The sequence below is a fragment of the Scyliorhinus torazame genome, chromosome 19 (assembly GCF_047496885.1).
Source record: "Scyliorhinus torazame isolate Kashiwa2021f chromosome 19, sScyTor2.1, whole genome shotgun sequence".
Classification (NCBI taxonomy): domain Eukaryota; kingdom Metazoa; phylum Chordata; class Chondrichthyes; order Carcharhiniformes; family Scyliorhinidae; genus Scyliorhinus; species Scyliorhinus torazame.
The window spans coordinates 45,826,135-45,853,742 of NC_092725.1; the positions used below are offsets into that span (position 1 = coordinate 45,826,135).

Sequence of the window (27,608 nt, forward strand, 5' to 3'; positions counted from 1 at the left end):
AGGCACCTTATCGATTTTTCTTTTGGAAATCCAGGAATGCAAAACCTTGTTCCCCTTCATCTACCCGACCAGTTACATCCTCAAATATAAATTTGTCAAAGAGGATTTCCCTTTTGTAAAGCCATGTTGGCTACTTCTAGTTATAGGAAGTTGAGGGGGGGGAAAGGAGCAGGTGGCCATTCGGCCCCTTGAACCATCTCCACCTTTCAATGAGATTGTGGATGATCGTCTACCTCAGCACCATTTTCCCATACTATACCTGAAGTCGTTGGTTTTTCCTGCACTAGTTCGCTGGTATCCAGAAATGTATCAATCTCTTGGCTTGAATGTTTTCAGTGATCGAGTCTCCACGGCCCTCTGTGGTAATGAATTCCAAAGATTCACAGTCTTCCAAAGTGAAGAAATTCCTAATTTCTCTTAAATGTCCAACAATTTATTCTGAGACTGTCCCCTGGTTCTAGATTGTCTCCCCCCACGCCCCTACCAAAGCCAGTAGAATTAAAAATTAGGATCAGGAGTGGAACACTCTGCCCCCTCAGTCTTTTCTGCCATTCAATAAGATCATGGCTGACCATAACCTCCCCTTGCCCATTCCTGCCCACCCCGCTAAACTTTCATCCCTTGTTAATCAAGAATCTATCCAATCTGCCTTAAAAATCACTCCGCTGATGCTCCAAAAGCTAGTGATTCCAAACAAACCTGTTGGACTTTAACTTGGTGTTGTAAGACTGCTTACTGTGCCTTAAAAAATATTCCAACATTCTGCTTCACTTGACTTTTTTGAGCAAGCACTCCAGAAACTTGTGGCCCTCTGAGAAAAATGTCACTTCCTCCCCCTAGTTCTGGATTTCCGATAAGAGAAAACATCCTCTTGTGGTGTAAATGTAATCATTTATGTTCTTGTCACTGCATCTGAAGGCTGAATAAATGTGTATTTTTAAACTTTCCAATTAAGGGACAATTTAGCATGGCCAATCCACCTACCCTTTGAGTTGTGGGGGTGAGACTCTCGTAGACATGGGGAGAATGTACAAACTCCCCACGGTCAGTGAGCCGCGATTGAATCCGGGTCCTTGGTGCCATGAGGCAGCAGTGCTAACCACTGTGCCACCCTAAAGAAATGGTTAACTGTTTGCCTTTATTAATCAATTTTAGAATTATTGAACAGGTACTCCTTTTTCCAGTCTGACCCTAATTTTGAGTCGGCGTTTAATAAATGTGTTTGTACAGAAACGAGAATTTCCCTTGCTGTGAGCCATGTCTGGAGAATGGCCCCCAACCTGGAATAGCATTTGATTGACAACATTCATGTAGATTAACATTCTAAAACCTCCTGACACAAGTAAAACATCTCTGGGTCTAGATGTTTCTCAGCATTGTCCCCTTGACGTAGTTTCCTCTGAGTCATCTGATGGCCAGACCATTAAACCACAAAATCAGAAAGTAAGGCAGCAGTGAGATTGAAAGGAGCCAGAAGGATGCCAGCCACCGGGATCAAACTGGCCTTTTTCTCTCCTCCAACGGGATAGATTCTTATGTAAAATAATAGATAATATTGGTTAATAAACTCAACATAACTCTGATCACCGCACTTGCAGTTTTGATTGTGGAATATTTGATTTTAAACTGCTGGTAACTAATGGAAATAAAACTATTGAAGCTGAAGAAACGGGTGTCTACCATCACTTCCTAAAGTGTACAAGGGGCAGCTAGATGTAAAATGCTTCAAAAGATGAACATTGTCACTACACAGGAGATTGCCAGTCGATCTGCTGTTGCCATCGCTACCAGATTGTTGGTGATATGTTTAGTTGAGACCACATCTTCTCCTGGAAAGAGATTAACAGTTATGTCCTCATAAGAATTTTGTAGATTTTCATTTAAGATCTTCATTGAGATCATCTCCCATTCCCGATGCCACCTCCCCTTGTAGGACAATCCTGCCATTCCAAGAATCTGTCTGGTGTGTTGCACTCTTAAGGCAAGTGTGTCCTTGGAGATCAAAACTGTACACAATGCTACAGGTGGGGTGTCTCAGTTGCAGGAAGACATCTTTACTCCTCTACTTTAAACCCTTTGCGATGAAGACCAACATACCATTTGCCTTCCTAATTGCTTGATGCATGCTAACTTTAGTGATTTCATGAACAAGGACACCCAGGTCCCTTTGCACATCATCACTTTCCAAATTCTCACTTCCGAAAACACTTTTCTTTTAATCCAAGTGGATAACTTCTCCACGTTTTTTCCACATTATGATCCATTTGCTGTGTTTTTATCCATTCAGTTAATATTCCCTTTGAAGACTCGTCCTATAACTCTCTAATTTTCACCTAGTTTTGTCATCAGCAAAATTAAAAATATTACATTTGGTCCCCACATCTAAATCATTGATAGATTGTGAATAGCTGGGGTGCTGTACCCCACTGGAAAATGACCTGTTTATTACTACTGCTCTGTTAACCAATTTTTAATCTGTAGCAGTATATTGTCCCCAATCTTGGTGTGCTCCAATTCCATTTCCTAACCAGAATGTGCTTTTCGAAGTGTTGTTTAAGACTTAATAGATTTTAGCACTTTCCTGATGACTGGACTAACTGGCCTGTTTCCCCTCCTTTTTGTTGAACAGCAGTTTTACGCTTCCCAACAAACTACTAGGACTGTTCTTCAGTGTAAATTTTGGAAAATTATAGGCTGCACATCTACTGTCTGTGAAAATCATATTATGTAGGCCATCAGGTCCTGGGGTTTGTTGACTTTTAGTCCCTATAGTTTTTCGAGTAATTTTTTAAATATTACTTACCTTAATTTCCTCACTCATTAGCCCTGAATTTCCCCTCACGATTCTGCTATAGAATTTTGCTGTGAAGATGGGCACCATATTTGTTCAATGTCTCTTCCATTTCCTCACTTCCTGTGATTTTTCTCCTGTCTCTTTTGGGATCAAAATATTTACTTTTCTTCTGGTCTGTTTTTTAAAGTTCTGGCTAGCTTACACATTCCTCTATCAACTTTTTGATGGCTGTTCTGATCTATAAAATGTTCTCAATCCTCAGATTTGATTTGCTACTAATCTTTGCACATTATAAACCCCTTTCTTTTAAGCACCTAAGTTTAAAAGAACGCCTTGTGAACAGTTGTTTTGAATGAAATGTATTTTAGAATGAGTTATTTATTTTGATGTTTCTCACTATGCTAAATCATAAGTCTATTTACTCAACTGTAGTCAGCTCTCTCTCTCTCTCTCTCTCTCTCTCCTTGTACCCAAGTTCTGGTATAGGGGGATATGTCATAAGGTAGTGCTGAGGGTTTTGGCAAAGGTTGGTATCATGACCAGTACAGGTTAGGAGGGCTGAAGGGCCTGTCCCTGTGCTGTATTGTTCTTTGTTCTAATTGGCTTCAGGTTTGATGCTATTTTGAAGCTTATTCTGGAATTCAATTATATTATGAACACTATTTCCCAGTAGATCTTTTACTATAACATTACCAATTAATGCTATCTCCTTGCACAATGCTAGATCTAAAATAGTCATCTCACAACATTATCCCAGGAAACTGTCACAAAAGCACTCCAAACTTGGCTTCCAAATTACTCTTTGCTAATATGATTGGTCTCATCTAGCTGAAGATTAAACTCTACATGGTCTTTGTTACAAGCTTTGTTCTGTCCAACAACTTAGCTACTGTTAGGGGCCTGTTACTACACTCGCTAGTATTTTCTGACCCTTGCTATTCCATTGGTACAGCTCACTCTTTCCCCAGTACTGATGCGAGTGCCCCATAAATCCAGATCCTACATCATTGAGTCTCATTCATAAGACCATAAGACATACGAGCAGAACACTCAGCCCATCGGGTCTGCTCCGCCATTCAATCATGGGTAATATTTTTCTCATCCCCATAACCCCTAATCCCCTTATTAATCAAGAACCTATCTATCTCTGTCTTAAAGACATTCAGTGATTTGGCCTACACATCCTTCAGTGACAAAGAGTTCCACAGATTCACCACCCTCTGGCTGAAGAAATTCCTCCTCATCTCTGTTTTAAAGGATCGTCCCTTTAGTTTGAGATGGTGCCCTCTGGTTCTAGTTTTTATTACAAGTGGAAAAATCCTCTCCCCGTCCATTCTATCCAGGCCTCCCAGTATCCTCTAAGTGTCAATAAGATCACCCCCTCATCCTAATGCATTTTGGAAGGTCTAATGCAGGTAGGGAATATACAGTGAATGGTAGAACATCAAGAGTATTGAAAGTCAGAGAGATCTAGGAGTACAGGTCCACGGGTCACAGAGGGGCAACACAGGTGGAGAAGGTAGTCAAGAAGGCATACGGCATGCTTGCCTTCATTTGCCGGGGCATTGAGTATAAGAATTGGCAAGTCATGTTGCAGCTGTATAGAACCTTAGTTAGGCCACACTTGGAGTATAGTGTTCAATTCTGGTCGCCACACTACCAGAAGGATGTGGAGGCTTTAGAGAGGGTGCAGAAGAGATTTACCAGAATGTTGCCTGGTATGGAGGGCATTAGCTATGAGGAGCGGTTGAATAAACTCGGTTTGTTCTCACTGGAACGAAGGAGGTTGAGGGGAGACCTGATAGAGGTATACAAAATTATGAGGGGCATAGACAGAGTGGATAGTCAGAGGCTTTTCCCCAGGGTAGAGGGGTCAATTACTAGGGGGCATAGGTTTAAGGTGAGAGGGGCAAGGTTTAGAGTAGATGTACGAGGCAAGTTTTTTACGCAGAGGGTAGTGGGTGCCTGGAACACGCTACCGGAGGAGGTGGTGGAAGCAGGGACGATAGTGACATTTAAGGGGCATCTTGACACATACATGAATAGGATGGGAATAGAGGGATACGGACCCAGGAAGTGTCAAGATTGTAGTTTAGTCGGGCAGCATGGTCGGCACGGGCTTGGAGGGCCTAAGGGCTTGTTCCTGTGCTGTACTTTTCTTTGTTCTAAACTCCCAACGAGTTCAGACCCAAAGTCCTCAACTGTTCCTCATACGACAAGCTCTTCATTCCAGGGATCATTCTTGTGAACCTCCTCTGGACCCTTCAAGGCCAGCACATCCTTCCTTAGTTATGGTGCCCAAAACTGCTCGCTATACTCCAAATGGGATCTGATAAGAGCCTTGTGTAGCAACTGAAGTACATCCCTGGTCTTGTATTCTAGCCCTATCGACATGGATGCTAACATTGCATTTGCCTTCCTAACTGCCGACTGAACCTGCACGTTAACCTTAACAAGTCCCTTTGTGCTTCTGATTTCCTAAGCATTTCCCCATTTAGAAAATAGTCCATTTCTCCTTCCAAAGTGCATAACCTCACACTTTTGAGGTCCCCCCCCCCCCCCCCCCCCCAAACAGGTGCTGGAATGTGTCGATTCGGGGCTTTTCACAGTAACTTCATTTGAAGCCTACTTGTGACAATAAGCAATTTTCATTTCATTTTTCCACATTGTATTCCATCTGCCATTTCTTTGCCCACTCTCCTAGCCTGTCCAAGTCCTTCTCCAGCCCACCTGCTTCCTTAATACCAGTCCCTCGACAGATCTTTTGTATCATCTGAAATTCATCATTCAATTCTTATTATTTGATTTAACTACATCAATTTCCTCATGGCTCAGGACTAACCCAGAGATTATTACCTTTTGTGGTTCTACTTTCAAATTTGGCTCCTGGTTGCTCATACTCCCTCTGCAGAATAACTTTTTTTCCAATTAGGGCAATTTAGCACGGCCAATCCACCTACCCTGCACATCTTTGGGTTGTGGTGATGAGACCCATACAGACACGGGAGAATGTGCAAATTCCACACTAACCGTGACCCGGGAACGGGATTGAATCCAGGTCCTTGGTGCCTTGAGGCAGCAGTGCTAACCACTGTGACACCGTGCTGCCCCACGTCACACTTTCTCCATCTGCCATGCTTTGCCCATCTCATCATCCTATCTGATACCCTGCAACCTACATCTAATTTTATCACTACCCACTACTTTTTCAAGTTTAATACCCCTTGCCAATCGTATAATGCTGTTTCTCTAATAGCTGAACCTAGACCGTTTATTAAAAATAACAAGCCCAAAACGGACGCTTTGTGGTTGATTTGTGAAAAACTCTTCCCAGTCTGAATCTCCCTTTGCTTCCTGTCGATGTGCCCATTCCACATAATAATACTCTTCCCCTTAATTAGCTAGGTGTCCATTTTAACAAACCTCTGGTGTACCACGTTGTTAAATATCATCTTCCTTTTGTACCGTGTCTACAATATGTTCAGTCATTTCATCAAATAATTCAAGCAAGCAGTTGGACACCAATTGTCTTTTCCAAATCCATGGCTAGCCAAGGTTAACCTAAAGCTTTTGCCGATTCCTAAACGTCCTCATCACTGTTGGGTTGACTGCCTGTTGTTTCTCTGCTTCTCACTTTCTCCTTTTTTTTTTTTTTTTGAATAGTGGCCATAACATCAATAACTCTGTACGAAGTCTTACAACACCAGGTTAAAGTCCAACAGGTTTGTTTCGATGTCACTAGCTTTCGGAGCGCTGCTCCTTCCTCAGGTGAATGAAGAGGTCTGTTCCAGAAACACATAGACAAATTCAAAGATGCCAAACAATGCTAGGAATCACAGATCCAGTAAAGATTTAATCACCTGCTAATGCTCGCATTCCTAGCATTGTTTGGCATCTTTGAATTTGTCTGTGTTTCTGGAACAGACCTCTTCATTCACCTGAGGAAGGAGCGGCACTCTGAAAGCTAGTGACATCGAAACAAACCTGTTGGACTTTAACCTGGTGTTGTAAGACTTCGTACTGTGCTCACCCCAGTCCAACGCCGGCATCTCCACATCATCAATAACTCTAACATCGATAACCCTCCTTCATCCCATGAGGATTGAAAGGTTTAATGTGTCTGCTATTTCTACTTATTATTTTCAATAAATAATGCATTTCATCTGGACCAGGTGACTTGGCAACTTTCAGTGATACTAATCTTTAAGTATGCCTTTTGTCTCTTTAGTATAACCTTCACATCATATGCTTCCTTCATGAAAATCATAGATCATAGAATTTACATTGCAGAAGCAGGCCATTTGCCCCATCGAGTCTGCAACGCCCCTTGGAAAGAGCACCCTCCTTAAGCCCAAGCCTCCACCCTATCCCAGTAACTCCACCTAACCTTTTGCAGACCTGAGGGGCAATTTAGCATGGCCAATCCACCTAATCTGCACGTTGACCATAAGCTCTAGATTTCTCTTGGACTTCAGGTGCAACTTCTTCCTGGGGTTAACTGCATGCACTTTATATACAAAATGTCTGGGGGTTTAAGTTGATAATGCTTGTAGATCTTTCTGAAGTTCTCTTTCTTTCCTATACTTCCAGTTCCCTCCAGTAATATCCATAATTATACCAATATTAACTGAATCTTCCCACTAATATTTGTCACAATCGCTTTTTTTTTCTGTTTTACTTCCACACTCCCTTTGGTAATCCAGGGCCCATTACCTTTAGATGCTTTACCTTTTCCCTCAGAATATCTGCTTGTACCTGAATACTCTTCTCCGTTTGCCCTCCATCATTGCTTGGCCCTGAAATCATCTCTTCTAATCTCCCTGTGCTCAGTCCCTTCACTGAAATTAGCTACTTCCCAGTTTTATCCTTCATTCTTTCATGGGATGTGGGTGCTGCTGGCTAGGCCAGCATTTTGTTGCCCTCCAATTGAGTGGCTTGCTAGACATTTAAGAGCGGAGTCAAAAGTCAAGCACATTGCTGTGGATCTGGAGTTGCATGTAGGCCAGACCAGGTAAGGATGGCAGATTTCCTTCCCTGAAGGACTTTAATGGAGCATATTTACCTTTTCTGATACCTCCTGCTCCCTTTCCATGCACCTTTTGGCCTACTATAATCTAACACAATTGCTTCTCTCTTGGTCTTGAGACATATTGATCAAGAAATTCCTTTCATACACCTCAGCTGTATCAAAATGAACATCTAACATCCATACTAACATACATATTTATGTATGTTACTGAAACTGCACCTCTCCCTTTAAGCTGTATCTTTAAAAAAAAAACACCCAGGAATGTAATGTGTTCCTTTTGTTCCATCGCTCAATGTCTATGATATTTCCAAACCTGATTTTGAAGAAGAACGATGCTTAGTTGGAAACTTTGCTACTTGTCATGGAGCTTACTTTTACACTCTTAAAGCAATCTCCCCAACGCTGGTTGACTTTTTACATACACAGGGTATAATTAACAAACTCATATTCACCATAACCTACTAGGTATTTATCATTCAATAGGACCTATTGGATATTAACACTTGAGCCTTGAAGTTTCATCCCAGAACCATTTAGTAATATACCATTTGGTTCATTGAGCCTGTTCTGCTATTATTGAATAAGGTCCGAACTGACCTGCACTTATTTCCATATACCTGCCTTTGCCCCATATTCAATCTGATTTTAAGTTAATTTGGCACCAACTGCTGTTCGTGGAAGTTTTATAAACTATTGGAAGGTCACAGACTTGAAATGTTAAACTCTGCTACTCCCTCACTGACTTCCAGCACGTTCTGTTCTAATTCTAATCTGAGTCGATTTCGGCGGGAGAATCAGCTGGTGAGTCAGTTTCAGTGGGAGCAGTGCGGAAGTGGTTGCTGGGAGGTAAGTCTGTCCTTTAAAAGCACTTGTCTTTGCAGGGGCAGGCCAGTCGATTTCAGCGGGAGTGGAGCTGGCTGGTTAGTCAATTTCAGCAGGAGCTCAGAATTTTTTTTTTAAAATTAGTGTTTTAGGCGGGAACAGGAAGTCGACCCGCGGACGTCTGGGAAGACCCTCACCAATAAATTCTGGTGGAGAGGAAACCCGAGACACTACACGTGTAGTGTCTCCCACCCGCCCTCCTCCTCTAACCTAATAATAAAACCCATTGGTCTGAGGTAAGTACCATATTTAATTATATTATTATTTTTTATAAAAAATTTAATTTAGTTGTTAGCCAGATCTTGGTAGAAAGTTCGAGGAATGGCAGGGAAGGGAGTGCAATGTTCCTCCTGCAGGATGTTTGAGGTGAGGGATGCAGTTAGTGTCCCTGCTGATTTTACCTGCAGGAAGTGCTGCCATCTCCAGCTCCTCCAAGACCGAGTTAGGGAACTGGAGCTGGAGTTGGAAGAACTTCGGATCATTCAGGAGGCAGAGGGGGTCATAGATAGCAGCTTCAGGGAATTAGTTACACCAAAGATTGGAGATAGATGGGTAACTGTAAGAGGGACTGGGAAGAAGCAGTCAGTGCAGGGATCCCCTGCGGTCGTTCCCCTGAGAAACAAGTATACCGCTTTGGATACTTGTGGGGGGGACGACTTACCAGGGGTAAGCCATGGGGTACGGGCCTCTGGCACAGAGTCTGTCCCTGTTGCTCAGAAGGGAAGGGGGGAGAGGAGCAGAGCATTAGTAATTGGGGACTCTATAGTCAGGGGCACAGATAGGAGATTTTGTGGGAGCGTGAGAGACTCACGTTTGGTATGTTGCCTCCCAGGTGCAAGGGTACGTGATGTCTCGGATCGTGTTTTCCGGGTCCTTAGGGGGAGGGGGAGCAGCCCCAAGTCGTGGTCCACATTGGCACTAACGACATAGGTAGGAAAGGGGACAAGGATGTCAGGCAGGCTTTCAGGGAGCTAGGATGGAAGCTCAGAACTAGAACAAACAGAGTTGTTATCTCTGGGTTGTTGCCCGTGCCATGTGATAGTGAGATGAGGAATAGGGAGAGAGAGCATTTAAACACGTGGCTACAGGGATGGTGCAGGCGGGAGGGATTCAGATTTCTGGATAACTGGGGCTCTTTCTGGGGAAGGTGAGACCTCTACAGACAGGATGGTCTACATCTGAACCTGAGGGGCACAAATATCCAGGGGGGGAGAGATTTGTTAGTGCTCTTTGGGGGGGTTTAAACTAATGCAGCAGGGGCATGGGAACCTGGATTGTAGTTTTAGGGTAAGGGAGAATGAGAGTATAGACGTCAGGAGCACAGATTTGACGTCGCAGGAGGGGGCCAGTGTTCAGGTAGGTGGTTTGAAGTGTGTCTACTTCAATGCCAGGAGTATACGAAACAAGGTAGGGGAACTGGCAGCGTGGGTTGGTACCTGGGACTTCGATGTTGTGGCCATTTCGGAGACATGGATAGAGCAGGGACAGGAATGGATGTTGCAGGTTCCGGGGTTTAGGTGTTTTAGTAAGCTCAGAGAAGGAGGCAAACGAGGGGGAGGTGTGGCGCTGCTAGTCAAGAGCAGTATTACGGTGGCGGAGAGGATGCTAGATGGGGACTCTTCTTCCGAGGTAGTATGGGCTGAAGTTAGAAACAGGAAAGGAGAGGTCACCCTGTTGGGAGTTTTTTTATAAGGCCTCCTAATAGTTCTAGGGATGTAGAGGAAAGGATGACGAAGATGATTCTGGATAAGAGCGAAAGTAACAGGGTAGTTATTATGGGAGACTTTAACTTTCCAAATATTGACTGGATAAGATATAGTTCGAGTGCAATAGATGGGTCGTTTTTTGTACAGTGTGCAGGAGGGTTTCCTGAAACAATATGTTGACAGGCCAACAAGAGGCGAGGCCACGTTGGATTTGGTTTTGGGTAATGAACCAGGCCAGGTGTTGGATTTGGAGGTAGGAGAGCACTTTGGGGACAGTGACCACAATTCGGTGACGTTTACGTTAATGATGGAAAGGGATAAGTATACACCGCAGGGCAAGAGTTATAGCTGGGGGAAGGGCAATTATGATGCCATTAGACGTGACTTGGGGGGGATAAGGTGGAGAAGTAGGCTGCAAGTGTTGGGCACACTGGATAAGTGGGGCTTGTTCAAGGATCAGCTACTGCGTGTTCTTGATAAGTATGTACCGGTCAGGCAGGGAGGAAGGCGTCGAGCGAGGGAACCGTGGTTTACCAAGGAAGTGGAATCTCTTGTTAAGAGGAAGAAGGAGGCCTATGTGAAGATGAGGTGTGAAGTTTCAGTTGGGGCGATGGATAGTTACAAGGTAGCGAGGAAGGATCTAAAGAGAGAGCTAAGACAAGCAAGGAGGGGACATGAGAAGTATTTGGCAGGAAGGATCAAGGAAAACCCAAAAGCTTTCTATAGGTATGTCAGGAATAAGCGAATGACTAGGGAAAGAGTAGGACCAGTCAAGGACAGGGATGGGAAATTGTGTGTGGAGTCTGAAGAGATAGGCGAGATACTAAATGAATATTTTTCGTCAGTATTCACTCAGGAAAAAGATAATGTTGTGGAGGAGAATGCTGAGCCGCAGGCTAATAGAATAGATGGCATTGAGGTGCGTAGGGAAGAGGTGTTGGCAATTCTGGACAGGCTGAAAATAGATAAGTCCCCGGGACCTGATGGGATTTATCCTAGGATTCTCTGGGAGGCCAGGGAAGAGATTGCTGGACCTTTGGCTTTGATTTTTATGTCATCATTGGCTACAGGAATAGTGCCAGAGGACTGGAGGACAGCAAATGTGGTCCCTTTGTTCAAAAAGGGGAGCAGAGACAACCCCGGCAACTATAGACCGGTGAGCCTCACGTCTGTAGTGGGTAAAGTCTTGGAGGGGATTATAAGAGACAAGATTTATAATCATCTAGATAGGAATAATATGATCAGGGATAGTCAGCATGACTTTGTGAAGGGTAGGTCATGCCTCACAAACCTTATTGAGTTCTTTGAGAAGGTGACTGAACAGGTAGATGAGGGTAGAGCAGTTGATGTGGTGTATATGGATTTCAGCAAAGCGTTTGATAAGGTTCCCCACGGTAGGCTATTGCAGAAAATACGGAGGCTGGGGATTGAGGGTGATTTAGAGATGTGGATCAGAAATTGGCTAGCTGAAAGAAGACCGAGGGTGGTGGTTGATGGGAAATGTTCAGAATGGAGTACAGTCACAAGTGGAGTACCACAAGGATCTGTTCTGGGGCCGTTGCTGTTTGTCATTTTTATCAATGACCTAGAGGAAGGCGCAGAAGGGTGGGCGAGTAAATTTGCAGACGATACTAAAGTCGGTGGTGTTGTCGATAGTGTGGAAGGATGTAGCAGGTTACAGAGGGATATAGATAAGTTGCAGAGCTGGGCTGAGAGGTGGCAAATGGAGTTTAATGTAGAGAAGTGTGAGGTGATTCACTTTGGAAGGAATAACAGGAATGCGGAATATTTGGCTCATGGTAAAGTTCTTGGAAGTGTGGATGAGCAGAGAGATCTAGGTGTCCATGTACATAGATCCCTGAAAGTTGCCACCCAGGTTGATAGGGTTGTGAAGAAGGCCTATGGAGTGTTGGCCTTTATTGGTAGAGGGATTGAGTTCCGGAGTCAGGAGGTCATGTTGCAGCTGTACAGAACTCTGGTTCGGCCGCATTTGGAGTATTGCGTACAGTTCTGGTCACCGCATTATAGGAAGGACGTGGAGGCTTTGGAGCGGGTGCAGAGGAGATTTACCAGGATGTTGCCTGGTATGGAGGGAAAATCTTATGAGGAAAGGCTGATGGACTTGAGGTTGTTTTCGTTGGAGAGAAGAAGGTTAAGAGGAGACTTAATAGAGGCATACAAAATGATCAGGGGGTTGGATAGGGTGGACAGTGAGAGCCTTCTCCCGCGGATGGAAATGGCTGGCACGAGGGGACATAGCTTTAAACTGAGGGGTAATAGATATAGGACAGAGGTCAGAGGTAGGTTCTTTACGCAAAGAGTAGTGAGGCCGTGGAATGCCCTACCTGCTACAGTAGTGAACTCGCCAACATTGAGGGCATTTATAAGTTTATTGGATAAACATAAGGATGATAATGGCATAGTGTAGGTTAGATGGCTTTTGTTTCGGTGCAACATCGTGGGCCGAAGGGCCTGTACTGCGCTGTATTGTTCTATGTTCTATATGTTCTAATTCCCAGTATTCGTGCTAATTTTGTATTTGTGCCAAACCTCTTATCGCTGTCCCGTGTGTAGGAGCGTTTCCTTACTTTTCAGATATTTCCCCTAGATTGACCTACTGGTGGAAATAGTTTCTCTAGTTTACCTAGGCCTGCAAATTATCCTTCGCAATTCCAGGGAGTACAATGTCACCTCCGCTGTTGCCGTCTAACGTCCAACTGTCTGGATAATATGCAGTTTGTGGAGATTTGACTATAACAGCACTTTTGAGAATGTCTGTGGCCAAGGATTTAAAGTGTGTTTTCATTTGACTTTTTAGGAAAGGTCCTGAAACCAGAGATAAAACCAGAGATGGGGATGTGACTGAGGAATCATTGTTGCATTCAAAGGTGAGAAGATTGAGCAAGTGATACTCCTTTACTTCAGCAATTCTTCATAGAATGATGGAACTACTTAATTCTCAACTTGTTCCTGTGAAACTCAGTTTGAGGCTTGTTGTACTGAACAATCTAAATTTGAGTCTGTCTGGGTTTGATTCCTGGTCTGCACACAGAGACTAAGACCATGTCCTATCTTTCAGAGCTTTTCTTTTGAACTAGTAATCCAGAGGCCCAGCACACTGGGTTCAAATCCCACCATGGTAGCTGGGGGAACTTGAATACAAAGTTGAGTCTGGCATACAAAGCGAGTCTTCGCAATGGTGGCCATGAAACTTATCATTGATTGTTTTAAGAAAAAGCCCATGAAAGAAAAAAACCTTTTATTTACAGAGACAAAAACACTATAATGTGCATGTACGAATAGGTCAGAGACTGGGAATTGTGGGTAACACTCCTCTTAACTGTCCATTATCTACAAGGCGCAAGTCAGAAGTGTGATGGAATACATGCCGCTTTTATCACCAGTGATGTCAGCATTTTGGCTGTGAACACACTGTCCAGAGGAAGCATTTTCTCCTATTTGCTCAAAACCCCTCCATTCTGAATATCTTTAAGTCTCTCCGTAACCACCTCTGTTCTAAAGCCATGAACCCCACCTTCTCCAATCTCCATATGAAGTCCCTCATTTCTGGTAGGCTACCTTTGTACCGTCTTCAAGGAGCTGACATCCTTCCTAAAGTGGAATTATACCGCAGTACCCCTAGTTGAGGCTTAACCAGAGATTGGAAACTCGTGCTAAATCTTTTTTACTTGGTTCAGGCTGTGGTATCCCAGTTTCTGGAGTCCAGGTGTCCCATAATTTTTTCTTGGCGGCAGCACGGTGGTGCAGTGGCTGCCTCACGGCGCTGAGGTCCCAGGTTCGATCCCGGCTCTGGGTCACTGTCCGTGTGGAGTTTGCACATTCTCCCCGTGTTTGAGTGGGTTTCGCCCCCACAACCCAAAGATATGCAGGGTAGGTGGATTGGCTGTGCTAAATTGCCCCTTTAATTGGGAAAAAAATTGGGTACTCTAAATTTATAAAGAAAGTAAATAAATATTTTTTTCTTTGCCATAGATTTGTGAATATGCAAAGAGTGCCCCCGCCCCCCACAACCACCTCAAAAGTACTATTTACAACATGAGGCAGTTCTGAGTGCATCTGCCACATATCGGTCCATTTCAGTTTGTGTCTACAACATCTGCACTGCCTTGATCATCCTTCTACTGCATCATAGGATGGCCCTTGTTCTGGGAATGGTTGGAGTATGTAGGGATCTCCCAGGTATTGGAAAATAGAATTTCATAAAGTAAAAGTAATAAAATGGTTAACTGGATTTGTTTTGGGAGGGGGAAAGAGGAGAGAATGATGATTCTTGGAGGAGGTTAATTTGGGGAGGGGAGGGCTGCCTGTCCAAGACATGAGTGTGAATAATCGTGAAACTGAATCAACAGTGACTTGGTTGTACAAAATGTCAATATTCCTGAAAAGAGACAAGTTGTTGAAGCTTTTTATCTTGCGCTCATCAGGACAAACACTAGAATGTTGAATTTCAAAGGATCATGACAATTTATGATACAGGGGAAACTAATGCTAAGCCATTGGCAAGCAGACTTGCTTTCTCCGTGACAATGCCTCTGCCAATTGGAGTTGACTTGCCAACCAGTCCGCACTGGTGTCCTGTAGTGTAAATTTTTGTGATCCTTTGAAATTTGGCATTCTTGTTTCTTATTAAATATCAGACAAAATGTTTTGACTGACTACTAATTGATATCACTTGGGCTTCTCTTTTCCCAAGGACAAGCTCCCTATTAATTTCTAGCAGTTTGACAAAAAACAATTGCAGGCCATAGTTTCTGAGGGCAGTTAGTGTTGTTGCATTGATGTGGGAATGGAGTCACATAGAGACCAGACTGTGAAAAGGTGGTGGGTGTTCTCTCGAGTAGTTCACCAATGTGCTTTTGGGGTTTTTCTGACTAGTTGGGTCACTTCCTGCACACCATTCTGACTGGGACATGTACCAACTTCTCCTTCTCCATCGCTGGCTGATAAAGTGTGGATGTTTCTCCCTAACAGCATTGCACCTGCCTTCATAATATGGGCTGTGGTGGTTCAAAGACTATTTTGCCACCATCCTAAGGGCAGCGAGGGATGAGAGAAATGCTGATCAGCTATGAGCGCAACCCAATAAACGAAAAGGCCCCAGTGTTTCTGTAAAAAGAGTTTCACTCTTGTTTTTCCCCATCCAGAAATTAAATCTTCGTGAGAGCAGCATGGGCTCTCGTTACGCTATGGAGTTTTACGAATTGGAGAAGATTGGCTGTGGGGAGTTTGGTGCTGTGTTTAAATGTGTGAAGCGACTGGATGGCTGCCTGTACGCGATCAAACTGCTGAAAAGACCTCTCTCCGGCTCGGTCGACGAGTGAGTGTTAAGTGCTCCGGGATTCACATTTCAATTTATTTTTATTCAGTGGGAAATAATTAATTTTGTTTCCAATATTTTCCTGAATGGACTACCGGAAATCCAACAATAGGGAGTTCACCTAAGCGACGTGGCCAGTGTGTACGGAGAGCCTGCGACGCGGCCAGTGTGTACGGAGAGCCTGCGACGTGGCCAGTGTGTACGGAGAGCCTGCGACGCGGCCAGTGTGTACGGAGAGCCTGCGGCGTGGCCAGTGTGTACGGAGAGCAGCCTTTGTTCACCTGTCAATGTTGGAGGTTCAAATCCCCTTTAACACGGTGGTGCAGTGGTTAGCACTGCTGCCTCACTACACCAGGAACCGGGTTCGATCCAGACCCTGAGTTACTGTCCGTGTAGTTTTCACTTTCTCTCTGTCTGTGTGGGTCTCTTCGCCATAACCCAAGGTAGAGTGGCCAGGTTAAATTGCCCTTTAATTTAAAGGCCCCTTGAACAACCAGCCCAGCACTGTTGGTCTGGATTACTGGAGGAACCACGGATGGCATGAGTGCTAAACTGAGGATCTCTTGAGGGGATGTGGGGGGTGATCTTCTGGCCAATATTGATCCTGCAACCGTGATCAGGCATTTTCTGCTCCTTTTTTAATTCCCACTTCTTTTGTGGGACCTTATATTGGCTGCTGTTTCCACGAAAACACATTGGTTCATAAAGTTATGGACCAGGGTTTAGAGAACCCCAAAGTGTATCATGGAGTTCAACTGACCCACTATTTTTACTAGATTGTGATATGGGGAGCACACGGCCCACTCTACAGGTGTGGTACAGCAGAAATGGAAAAGTATTGTTTAAAGCAATGTTTATTCTATGAACTCAAGTTAACCTTTTTAAAACATACAGTGAACATCTTAGCAACCATTTATTCAAACATAACCCCCAAAGAATACAAAGTAATCCTTAAGCTGTCCTTTTAACATCCATAAGACTTTTAAAAAAAATTTAAACAACTTTAAACAGAAGCACATCCGGTTAAAGTTCCCGTACCAGCCTCCCCGAAAAGGTGCCGGAATGTGGCGACTAAGAGCTTTTCACAGTAACTTCATTGAAGACTACTTGTGACAATAAGCGATTTTCACGTTTTCATTTTTCATAGTCACTACTGATTTTAAATTACCAAAGGATCGATTTACAGTCTTTAGATTACAGAGAGAGACTCATACACCTTCTGCCTGTGACTGCAGCAATCCAGCTCTGAAAACGAAACTAAAACACACTCTGCAGCAAACAGCCTAAAACGAAAGTAAAAAGCTGACAGACAGCTCCACCCACACTCTGGCTCCACCCACACTCTGACATCTGATAAACACATTTCTTAAAGGTACTCTCACTACAGATATTTATATACATACCCATTTATAAACACACATTTCTTAAAGGTACTCTCTCATGACAATAAGTACTCAAATAATTAGATTGAACAAATGTAAACCTTTACAAGTTTTCCTCTCTGCCACTGCTGCTTTGTCCCGATTTTGTATAAAGTCCGTGTGGAAGCTACCTGCAGATTGAAGCAGGTCTTTCCAATCTGAGTGAAGAGTAGCGTTTGCCATTTCTGGGAGGTATTTCTACTGAGCTGCTGTGTTTAATCTGCAGGCAGACTGCACTCCGTGAGGTGTATGCACACGCGGTGCTGGGACATCACCCCCACGTGGTGCGGTACTATTCAGCTTGGGCAGAGGATGATCACATGCTGATACAGAATGAATATTGTAATGGTAAGGGTCACCGGCATCTGACCGTCATATCTGGCAGGAGCGATTGGTTCACAGATTGTTGGGAGGGCCATGAAACCAGGCCATTCAGCCCCTCTCAAACAATTAGATCTTGGCTGACTGGCATCTCAATCCCATTTACATTTCTTGGTTCTGTAACCCCATATTAGCGAAATAATTGGTCTCCGTTTTGACTTTCTCAATTTGCCCCCTCGCACCCCACAAACAGTTTTTCTCTCGAGGGAGAGGGTTATAGATTTCCACTGCCCTTTTTGTGTAAAAGAAATGCTTTCTGAAATTCCGTCAAGGTAATAATCTCTGGATTACTACCTGAGCCGCGAGCTAATTGGCACGGGGTCAGTGAGATTAAGGAAGTAAATGTGTGGCTCAAAGATTGGTGTGGGAGAAATGGGTTTAAATTCATGAGACATTGGCATCAGTACTGGGGAAGGGGGAAACTGTTCCGAAGTGACGGTCTTCATCTGAATCATGTTGGGACCAGAGTCCTAGTGAATCGCGTAACTAGGACTTTAAACCAAAGGGCGGGGGGGGGGGGTCAGTTGTAGAGGAAACTAGAAAACCCAATTTAAAGGAGGAGGTAAGAGTGCAGGTTAGCAATGTGGTAGATGGTTACCAGAAAATAGTGAGGGACAGAACAGCTGAATGTCTTTATGCACCAAGGAATTATAGAAGAGTAGGGAAATCCTGACATTAAAATCAATTAAAAGCTTTGTATCTAAATGCAAGAAGCATTTGTGACAAAGTTAATGAGCTACTGGTACAAATAGAAACCAAAGGGTAGGGATTACTGAAATGTGGTTACAAGGAGACGAGGTCTGGGAATTGAATAACGAAGGGCATGCAGTATTTCAGAAAGATGGGGTGAAAGGAAAAGAAGGTAGCATAGCCCTGCTGGTGAGGAAGGGGATCAGTGCTGTAATGTGAAATTACATGAGCACTGGAGATCAAGATGTGGAATCAGTCTGGGTAGAAATAAGAAATAACAAAGGGAAAAAGTACTTGGTAGGAGAAATCTATAGGTCCCCAAACAGTAGTTAATAGTCTTTATTAGTGTCACAAGTAGGTTTACATTAACACTGCAATGAAGTTACTGTCGCCACATTCCGGCGCATGTTTGGATCCACTGAGTGAGAATTCAGAATGTCCAATTCACCTAACAAGCGTGTCTTTCGGGACTTGTGGGAGGAAACCGGAGCACCCGGAGGAAATCCATGCAGACACTGGGCACAGTATAAACCAGGAAATACTGGAGCCATGCCAGAAAGGTACAGCGATTAATAATCGGTGATTTTAATGTGAACATAGACTGGAGGAATCAAATTTGCAAGGATAGCCTGGCGGCAGAGTTCACTGAATGCATTCGAGATTGTTTCCTGGAACAGTATGTTGGGGAACCAACCAGGGACGAGGCTACTCTCTATTTGGTATTCTGTATTGAGGAGGGATTTATTAATGACCTCCTAGTTAAGGATCCACTTTGGAGCAATGACCATAGTATTGTTTTAAGGAGATACTGAATTCCTCACAACTAAAACATATTCCAGAGAGGAAGAAAGATGGTAAGAGGGTTAAAAAATATCCATGGCTAAACAAGGAGGTCAAGATCATTATAAAGACAAAAACTAAAATGCATCATATTGCAAAGGCCAGAGGTAGGCTGGAAGATTGGGAAACTTTCAAACAAAGTGATGCACGCCAAGATAAATTATGAAAAAGAACTAGTGCAGAATATCAAAGGATAGCAAAAGCTTCTACATATACATAAAAGTGAAGAGAATCGCTAAGGTGAATGTTGATTCCTTGGAAGATGAAACTGGTGAGTTAATAGTGGGGAACAGTCTGATATTATCATAACTGTAAGGGTCAATGAAATGCCTAGATCAGCACTAGAGGGAGCTAGAGTTACAGGTGTATATAAGACATTGATGCTAAGCCTTGGGGCGATTGAGGGAGGGGAGAAGTGAAGGAGCTGACTAGAGTGCAGACTGAAGGAAAAACTGAGTGAGCAGATCATAGTTTATAATTGTAGAGATTGGTAGTAGATGAGTGTAAATTATTTGTTAATTATCAACTATTATATAGGAGTAATTGTTGAATCCAATTTAGTAGTGCTAATAAATTTATAGCTTTATTCAAGTTAAAGCTAAAGCTATTTTGACGTCTTTGTGAACACTACGCCAACCATCCTGAATTCAGCAACACAAAGAATACCACACACACCAAAAGCAAAGTTGCTAAATTAATACTTTGCCTCCGTTTTCACGGTGGGGGTCACTAGTACCATTCCTATAGGAACAGGCAATTCAGAAGTAATCGAAAGGGTGGAACCAACAATCAACATTAATATGGAAACTGTACTCCACAAACTCTTGGGGATTGAGGGCAGACAAATCCCCAGGGCTTGTATCCTAGTGTGTTGAAGAAAATGTCAGCAGAGATCGTGGACCCATTGGTTATAATATTTAAACATTCCCTGGCATGGGAAAGGTTCCAGTGGATTAGAGAAATGCTAATGTCACGCCCTTATTCAAAAAGGGAGGGAGGCAGAATGTGGGAAATTACAGACCAGTTAGTTTAACATCTGTTGAATCAAGGATGTAATATCAAGACATTTGGAAAGCCAAAGTGCTATCCATCAATGTCTGCATGGTTTTATGAAGGGCAATTCATGTTTGACTAATTTGCTAGACTTCTTTGAAGATGTAATCAGCAAAGTGCATAATGGGGATCCTGTAGATGTAATATATCTGGACTTCTGGAAGGTGTTTGAGGTCCTGCACAGAAGATTAATTCACAAGGTGAAATCACATGGGATTAGGGGGAATAAAGAACAAAGAAAAGTACAGCACAGGTACGGCCCTCCAAACCTGTGCTGACATTGTGCCCGTCTAAACTAAAAATTTCTACACTTCAGTGGTCTGTATCCCTCTATTCCCATCCTATTCATGTATTTGTCAAGAAGACCCTTAAACGTCACTTTCGTTCCTGCTTCCACCACCTCCTCCGGCAGCGAGTTCCAGGCACCCACTACCCTCTGTGTATAAAAAAAATTGATTTAATAAAAAAAATTAAAAAAAATTGCCTCGTACATCTCCTCGAAACCTTGCCCCTTGCACCTTAAACCCCTAGTAATTGACCCCTCTACCCTGGGAAAAAAGTCTGACTGTCCACTCGTTTATGCCCCTCATAACTTTGTAGATCTCTATCAGGTCGCCCCTTGACCTCCTTCGTTCCAGTGAGAACAAACCAACTTTTTTCAACTTCTCATAGCTAATACCCTCCATACCAGGCAACATCCTTGGATAGAAGACTGGCTGACTGACAGGGGAGACGGTTGGGATAAATGGATGGTCTTGTGGATGGGGTGCCACAGGGTTCGGTCCTTAGGCCTCAGCTATTTACAATGTATATTAACAGCTTGGATACAGGCATAGAAGTTTCTATTGCCAAATTTGCTGATGACACAAAAATAGGTGGGACAGTAGGTTGCAATGAGGAAATAACCTTACAAATGGATATAGATAGAATCATAGAATTTACAGTGCAAAAAGAGGCCATTTGGCCCCTTGAGTCTGCACAGGTCCTTGGAAAGAGCACACTAAAGTCCACGCCGCCACGCTATCCCTGTGAACCCAACCAAACCTTTTGGACACTAATGGGAAATTTAGAATGGCCAATCCACCTAACCTGCACATCTTTGCACTGAGAAAACCCGAGCACCCGGAGGAAACCCATGCAGACACTGGGTGACAAGTGCAGCATCCACACAGTCACCTGAGGCCGGATTGAACCCGGATCCCTGGAGCTGTGAGGCAGCAGTGCTTGTCACGATGCCAGCGAGTGGACCAAAATGTGGCAGATGGAGTTTAATGCAGTTTAATGCAGATGAGTGTGAGGTCATGCATGTTGGTCAAAAATGGGAAGGCAATTTAGCAAAATGGGGAGAGACCAAGGTGCTCCGATGCAGAGGGACCTGGGGGGGTCCTCGTGCGGGAGTCACAGAAAATGAGTATGCAGGTGCAGCTGGTAATAAGGAAAGCAAATGGAATGTTGGCATTTATAGCAAAGAATTGAATATAAAGGTAAAGTGTTGTTGCCACTATACAAGGCAAGACCACATCTGGAGCATGTGCACAGTTTTGTTTATTTGAGAGACTATGTAGTGGCATTGGAGGCGGTGAGGAGGTTCACTAGTTTGATTCCAGAGATGAGATGTTTGTCGTATGAGGAGAGATTGAACAGTTTAAGCCAGTATTCTCAAATGAGGGGAGATCAAATTCAAGTATACAAGATGCTAAAAGGTATGGATAAAGTAGACGTGGAGCAGATACTTCAGCTTTTGGGGCAATTTAAAACAAGTCATTAATCTTAGCAAATTTAAAACATAGCAAATTTAAAACAGAATTGAGGAGAAACTACTTTTCCCAAAGGGTCGTGAATCTGTGGAATTCGCTATCCCAGCGTGTGGTGGGACAGTGAGTCAATTTAAGGAGGCGTCAGACAGATTTTTAATTGGTAATGGGTTGCTGGGTTATGGAGAATGGGCCGGTAATGGGTTGCTGGGTTATGGAGAACGGGCCGGTAATGGGTTGCTGGGTTATGGAGAATGGGCCGGTAATGGGTTGCTGGGTTATGGAGAACGGGCCGGTAATGGGTTGCTGGGTTGTGGAGAACGGGCCGGTAATGGGTTGCTGGGTTATGGAGAACGGGCCGGTAATGGGTTGTAGGGTTATGGAGAACGGGCCGGTAATGGGTTGCAGGGTTATGGAGAATGGGCAGGAGAGTGGAGTTGAGGACCGGATGGGATCAGTAATGATCACATTGAAAGTGTTTAAGCTGGGGAGGCTAAATTGCCGACTCCTGCTCCTAGGTCATGTGTTCTCGGGAGGAGGTGCTCTGGCTGATTTTGCAATCCATCTCTTGGTCTGTAGCATTGTAGGTATCAGTTGTGATTGAATGGCAGAGCAATCTTGATGGGCCAAATGGCCTAATTCTGCTCCTATATCTTGTGAATATATGAACTTATCTTTGGGATCAGAAGCCATGATTTATCCAGTTTTAAGTGGGTGAGAATCTTTGAAATTTGGTGCTAAACAATGTTCTTGTTGAAGTCCACTTTCATCAGGAGAGACTGTCCTCTTTGGGTAATTGATATGTCTCTCGATTGACATTGTCTGACATTTGGTTTACATGGGGCACCTTCAGTTTTCCCTGGCCTGTGGAGGGATATTTGGAAGATAAAGACATAAGAACTAGGAGCAGGCCATCTGGCCCTTCAAGCCTGCTCCGCCATTGAATGAGATCATGGCTGATCTTTTGTGGACTCCGCTCATCTTTTCTGCCCGAACACCATAACCCTTGATCCCTTTTATTCTTCAAAAAACTATCGATCTTTATCTTGAAAACATTGAATGAAGAAGCCTCGACTGCTTCACTGGGCAGGGAATTCCATAGATTCACCCCTTTGGGTGAAGAAGTTCCTCCTAAGCTCAGTCCTAAATCTACTTCCCCTTATTTTGAGGCTATGCCCCCTAGTTCTGCTTTCACCCTTCAGTGGAACAACCTCTCCACATCATCTAGCCTATTTCCTTTGTAATTTTATGTTTCCATAAGATCCCCCTGCCTCACATCCTTCTAAATTCCAACGAGTACAGTTCCAGTCTACTCAACCTCTCCTCGAACTGGGATTAACCAGTGAATCTCCTGCACACCCTCCAGTGCCAGTACGTCCTTTCTCTGGTAAGGAGACAAACTGAACACAGTACTCTAGGTGTGGCCTCAACACCACCTACAGTTGCAGCATAACCTCCCTAGTCTTGAACGCCATCCTTCTAGCAATGAAGGACAAAACTCCATTTGCCGCCTTAATCACCTGTAAACCAACTTTTTGCGACTCATTCACTTGGACACCCAGGTTCCTCTGCATAGCAGCATGTTTTAATATTTTATCCTTTCGATAATCCCTTTTGCTGTTATTCCTACCAAAATGGATAACCTCACATTTGTCAACATTGTATTCAATCTGCCGGACCCTAGTCCATTCACTTATCAAAATCCTTCTGCAGACTTCCAGTATCCTCTGCACTTTTTTGCTTTGCCACTCATCATGGTATGTCATCTGCAAACTTGGACACATTGCACTTGGTCCCCAACTCCAAATCATCTATATAAATTGTGGGCCCAACACAGATCCCTGAGAGACACCACTAGCTACTGATTGCCAACCAGAGAAACACCCATTCATCCCCACTCTTTGCTTTCTATTAATTAACAAATCCTCTATCCATGCTACTACTTTACCCTTAACGCATGCATCTTTATCTTATGCAGCAACCTTTGGTGTGGCACTTTGCCACAAGCCTTCTGCAAATCCAGATATACCACCATTGGCTCCCCGTTATCTACCAAACTGGTAATGTCCTCACAAAATTCCACTAAATTAGTTAAACTTGACCTGCCCTTTATGAACTCTTGCTGCATCTGTCCAATGGGACAATTTCCATCCAGATGCCTTCCTTAATAGATTCTAGCATCTTCCCTACTACTACTAAAGTTAAACTAACTGGCCTATAATTACCCGCTTTTCTGCCTACCTCCTTTTTTAAACAGTGGTGTCACATTTGCTAATTTCCAATCTGCCAGGACCACCCCAGACTCTAGTGAATTTTGGTAAATTATAACTAATGCATTTGCAATTTCCCTAGCCATCTCTTAGTACCCTGGGATGCATTACATTGGGGCCAAGAGACTTGTCTACCTTTAGCCCCATTAGCTTGCCTATCACTACCTCCTTAGTGATAACTATCGTCTCCAGGTCCTCACCTGTCATAGCCTCATTTTTATCAGTCACTTGCATGTTATTTGTGTCTTCCACTGTGAAGACCGACCCAAAAAACCTGTTCAGTTCCTCAGCCATTTCCTCATCTCCCATTATTAAATCTCCCTTCTCATCCTCTAAAGGACCAATATTTACCTTAGCCACTCTTTTTTGTTTTATTTATTTGTAGAAACCTTTACTATCTGTTTTTATATTCTGAGCAAGTTTACTCTCATAATCTATCTTCCTCATCTTTATAGCTTTTTAAGTAGCTTTCTGTTGCCCCCTAAAGATTTCCCAGTCCTCGAGTCTCCCACTAATCTTTGCCACTTTGTATGCTTTTTTCCTTCAATTTGATACACTCTCTTATTTCCTTAGATATCCACGGGCAATTCTCTTTCTACCGTCCTTTTTGTTGGTATAAACATTTGCTGAGCACTGGGGAAAAATTGCTTGACAGGTTCTCCACTGTTCCTCAACTGTATCACCATAAAGTCTTTGCTCCCAGTCTACCTTAGCCAGCTCTTCTCTCATCCCATTGTAATCTCCTTTTGTTTAAGTACAAAACACTAGGGTTTGATTTTACCTTCTCGCCCTCCATCTGTATTTTAAATTCCACCATATTGTGATCACTCCTTCCGAGAGGATCCCTAACTATGAGGACACTGCAGTCATGTGCACACAGTGACCCGCGCGCGTACGTACTGCAGTGACGCACACACACACTTACATACTGCAGTCACGCACCCACACTGCAGTGACACGCACATACGTGCGTACTGCAGTGACACGCACTGCAGTGACGCACGCACTGCAGTGACGCACGCACTGCAGTGACGCACGCACTGCAGTGACGCACGTACTGCAGTGACGCACGTACTGCAGTGACGCACACGCACATACATACACGCACGTACAATCCCAGCTCAACTAGTCCCATTGTTTCATCACCAGTGAGACCAACAATTCTTTTTGATATATAAATCTTTGCATTTTCAAAATTATATGTTGCTGTTTGTTTTTGTTTATCGTACGGTCACAAAGGTTTCTTCTTGGGGTTTCTCTATTTACAGTCTGATGCCATCTGGCTCTGCCCTCAATCCTCCCTATATCCCCCCTCCAGCTCCTCTCTCCCCTCCCTCCCTTCCACCTTCTTCACTGCTGCCCCCATTCTTTCTGCTGGGTTTTGCTGTGGGCGTGTTGGCCGGGCCTCCTTGGCACCATTCCTATCAATCCTACAGCAAGAACCTGCTCATTCGGGTTCTGGTCAAGTGGACTCTGTGATACCAATAATTCTGAGAAAAATACCGAAATGTCTTTGGCCTGCGGCTGCCGAATTACAGTCACCAGGTTTGTAAATGTAAACACAATTACTGTTTATTTATAACGAGAACTATAATGAAATATGCAGCAGATCCACCTGGTTTGCTGTTGATTAATTCCTACCTCCTCACTTCAACTTTGCCCCCTGACCTTCTACATGGCCACACACATGCAGACACACACACATACAAGAAAGACAAACAAACACTGGTGAAAAAGGGGTAAAAACCATAAGTAAAACCAGAAACAGTCTTTGTTTCCGATGTTGGTTTTCAGCACACCTTTCCTCCCAGCAAGCATGCAGGTTAAAGTCTCTGTTTGCAGTCTAATGGTCTTCTCTGTAGAATCATACATTCTTTCCGGTTCTCTATAGTGTGCAAGTGCAGTACTCGCAGCGTTTCTGGAGAGGCACCTTCCTGGATTGGGTGCGTTAGATTGCGTTAGCCACCAAGACACGAGGGGGCAGAGGGGAAAGTGCCAATGGAGAGGGAATCAAACCCCGCGACTTCATGGTGACTGGTGCATCCCTGCAGGATGCAGCACACTTTTATTTTGAACTTGCTGTATTCGGCAGCACAGCTGCAGGAACACTAGTTTGAACAAGTTTGCTGGCTCTCCTGGAGGTGTCTATATATTTTTAAAAAACACCTTTGGCTAACCATCTTGTTTTTAACAAAGTGTGCTTCACTACTTTTTTTAAATTTACTTAAAAAAAAAAAAAAAAAAAAAAAAAAAAAAATTTAGAGTACCCAATCAATTTTTTCCAATTAAGGGCAATTTTTTTTTAGCATGGCCAATTCACCTACCCTGCACATCTTTTGGGTTGTGGGGGCGAAACCCACGCAAACACTGGGAGAATGTGCAAACTCCACACGGACAGTGACCCAGAGCCGGGATCGAACCTGGGACCTTGGCGCCGTGAGGCAACAGGGCTAACCCACTGCGCCACCATGCTGCCCGTGTGCTTCACTTCGTGGTGATCCCTCCCATGCCTAGAAACAATCCTGTTTTAAATTCAGCTCTGTTTCCCTTCCCTGTACGCTGGGATGGGTGGCTCTGTGTGAAAGTATTGGCTGCGACGCCGACTCCTCCACTAGAGTCACGTGAAAACCAAGAAAGTAAACATGGGCTTCTCAAAGAGAAAAATAGCCTCCTTGTTTAGGGAATATTCCAGATCTGGTTCAAGGCCAACAGTATTCTGTTTTGTGAAGGGGAGGTCGTGTCTCACTAACTTGATAGAGTTTTTCGAGGAGGTCACTAAGATGATTGATGCAGGTAGGGCAGTAGATGTTGTCTATATGGACTTCAGTAAGGCCTTTGACAAGGTCCCTCATGGTAGACTAGTGCAAAAGGTGAAGTCACACGGGATCAGGGGTGAGCTGGCAAGGTGGATACAGAACTGGCTAGGTCATAGAAGGCAGAGAGTAGCAATGGAGGGATGCTTTTCTAATTGGAGGGCTGTGACCAGTGGTGTTCCACAGGGATCAGTGCTGGGACCTTTGCTCTTTGTAGTATATATAAATGATTTGGAGGAAAATGTAACTGGTCTGATTAGTAAGTTTGCAGACGACACAAAGGTTGGTGGAATTGCGGATAGCGATGAGGACTGTCGGAGGATACAGCAGGATTTAGATTGTTTGGAGACTTGGGCGGAGAGATGGCAGATGGAGTTTAATCAGGACAAATGTGAGGTAATGCATTTTGGAAGGACTAATGCAGGTAGGGAATATACAGTGAATGATAGAACCCTCAAGAGTATTGAAAGTCAAAGAGATCTAGGAGTACAGGTCCACAGGTCATTGAAAGGGGCAACACAGGTGGAGAAGGTAGTCAAGAAGGCATACGCCATGCTTGCCTTCATTGGCCGGGGCATTGAGTATAAGAATTGGCAAGTCATGTTGCAGCTGTATAGAACCTTAGTTAGGCCACACT

At 43.8% G+C, this 27,608-nt stretch overlaps 1 protein-coding gene across 4 annotated transcripts in view; it reads left to right on the top strand.

Moving 5' to 3' along the window:
* LOC140396114 (wee1-like protein kinase 2) overlaps positions 1 to 27,608 on the top strand; it is a 68,738-nt gene that overhangs the window by 8,848 nt on the left and 32,282 nt on the right. For all 4 annotated transcript variants that reach the window (XM_072484238.1, XM_072484236.1, XM_072484237.1 and 1 more), the window contains exons 3-5: positions 13,230 to 13,299; positions 15,577 to 15,749; positions 17,397 to 17,518. In XM_072484238.1, coding sequence (XP_072340339.1) covers positions 13,230 to 13,299; positions 15,577 to 15,749; positions 17,397 to 17,518 — 365 coding nt within the window. The remainder of the gene's footprint in view (positions 1 to 13,229; positions 13,300 to 15,576; positions 15,750 to 17,396; positions 17,519 to 27,608) is intronic.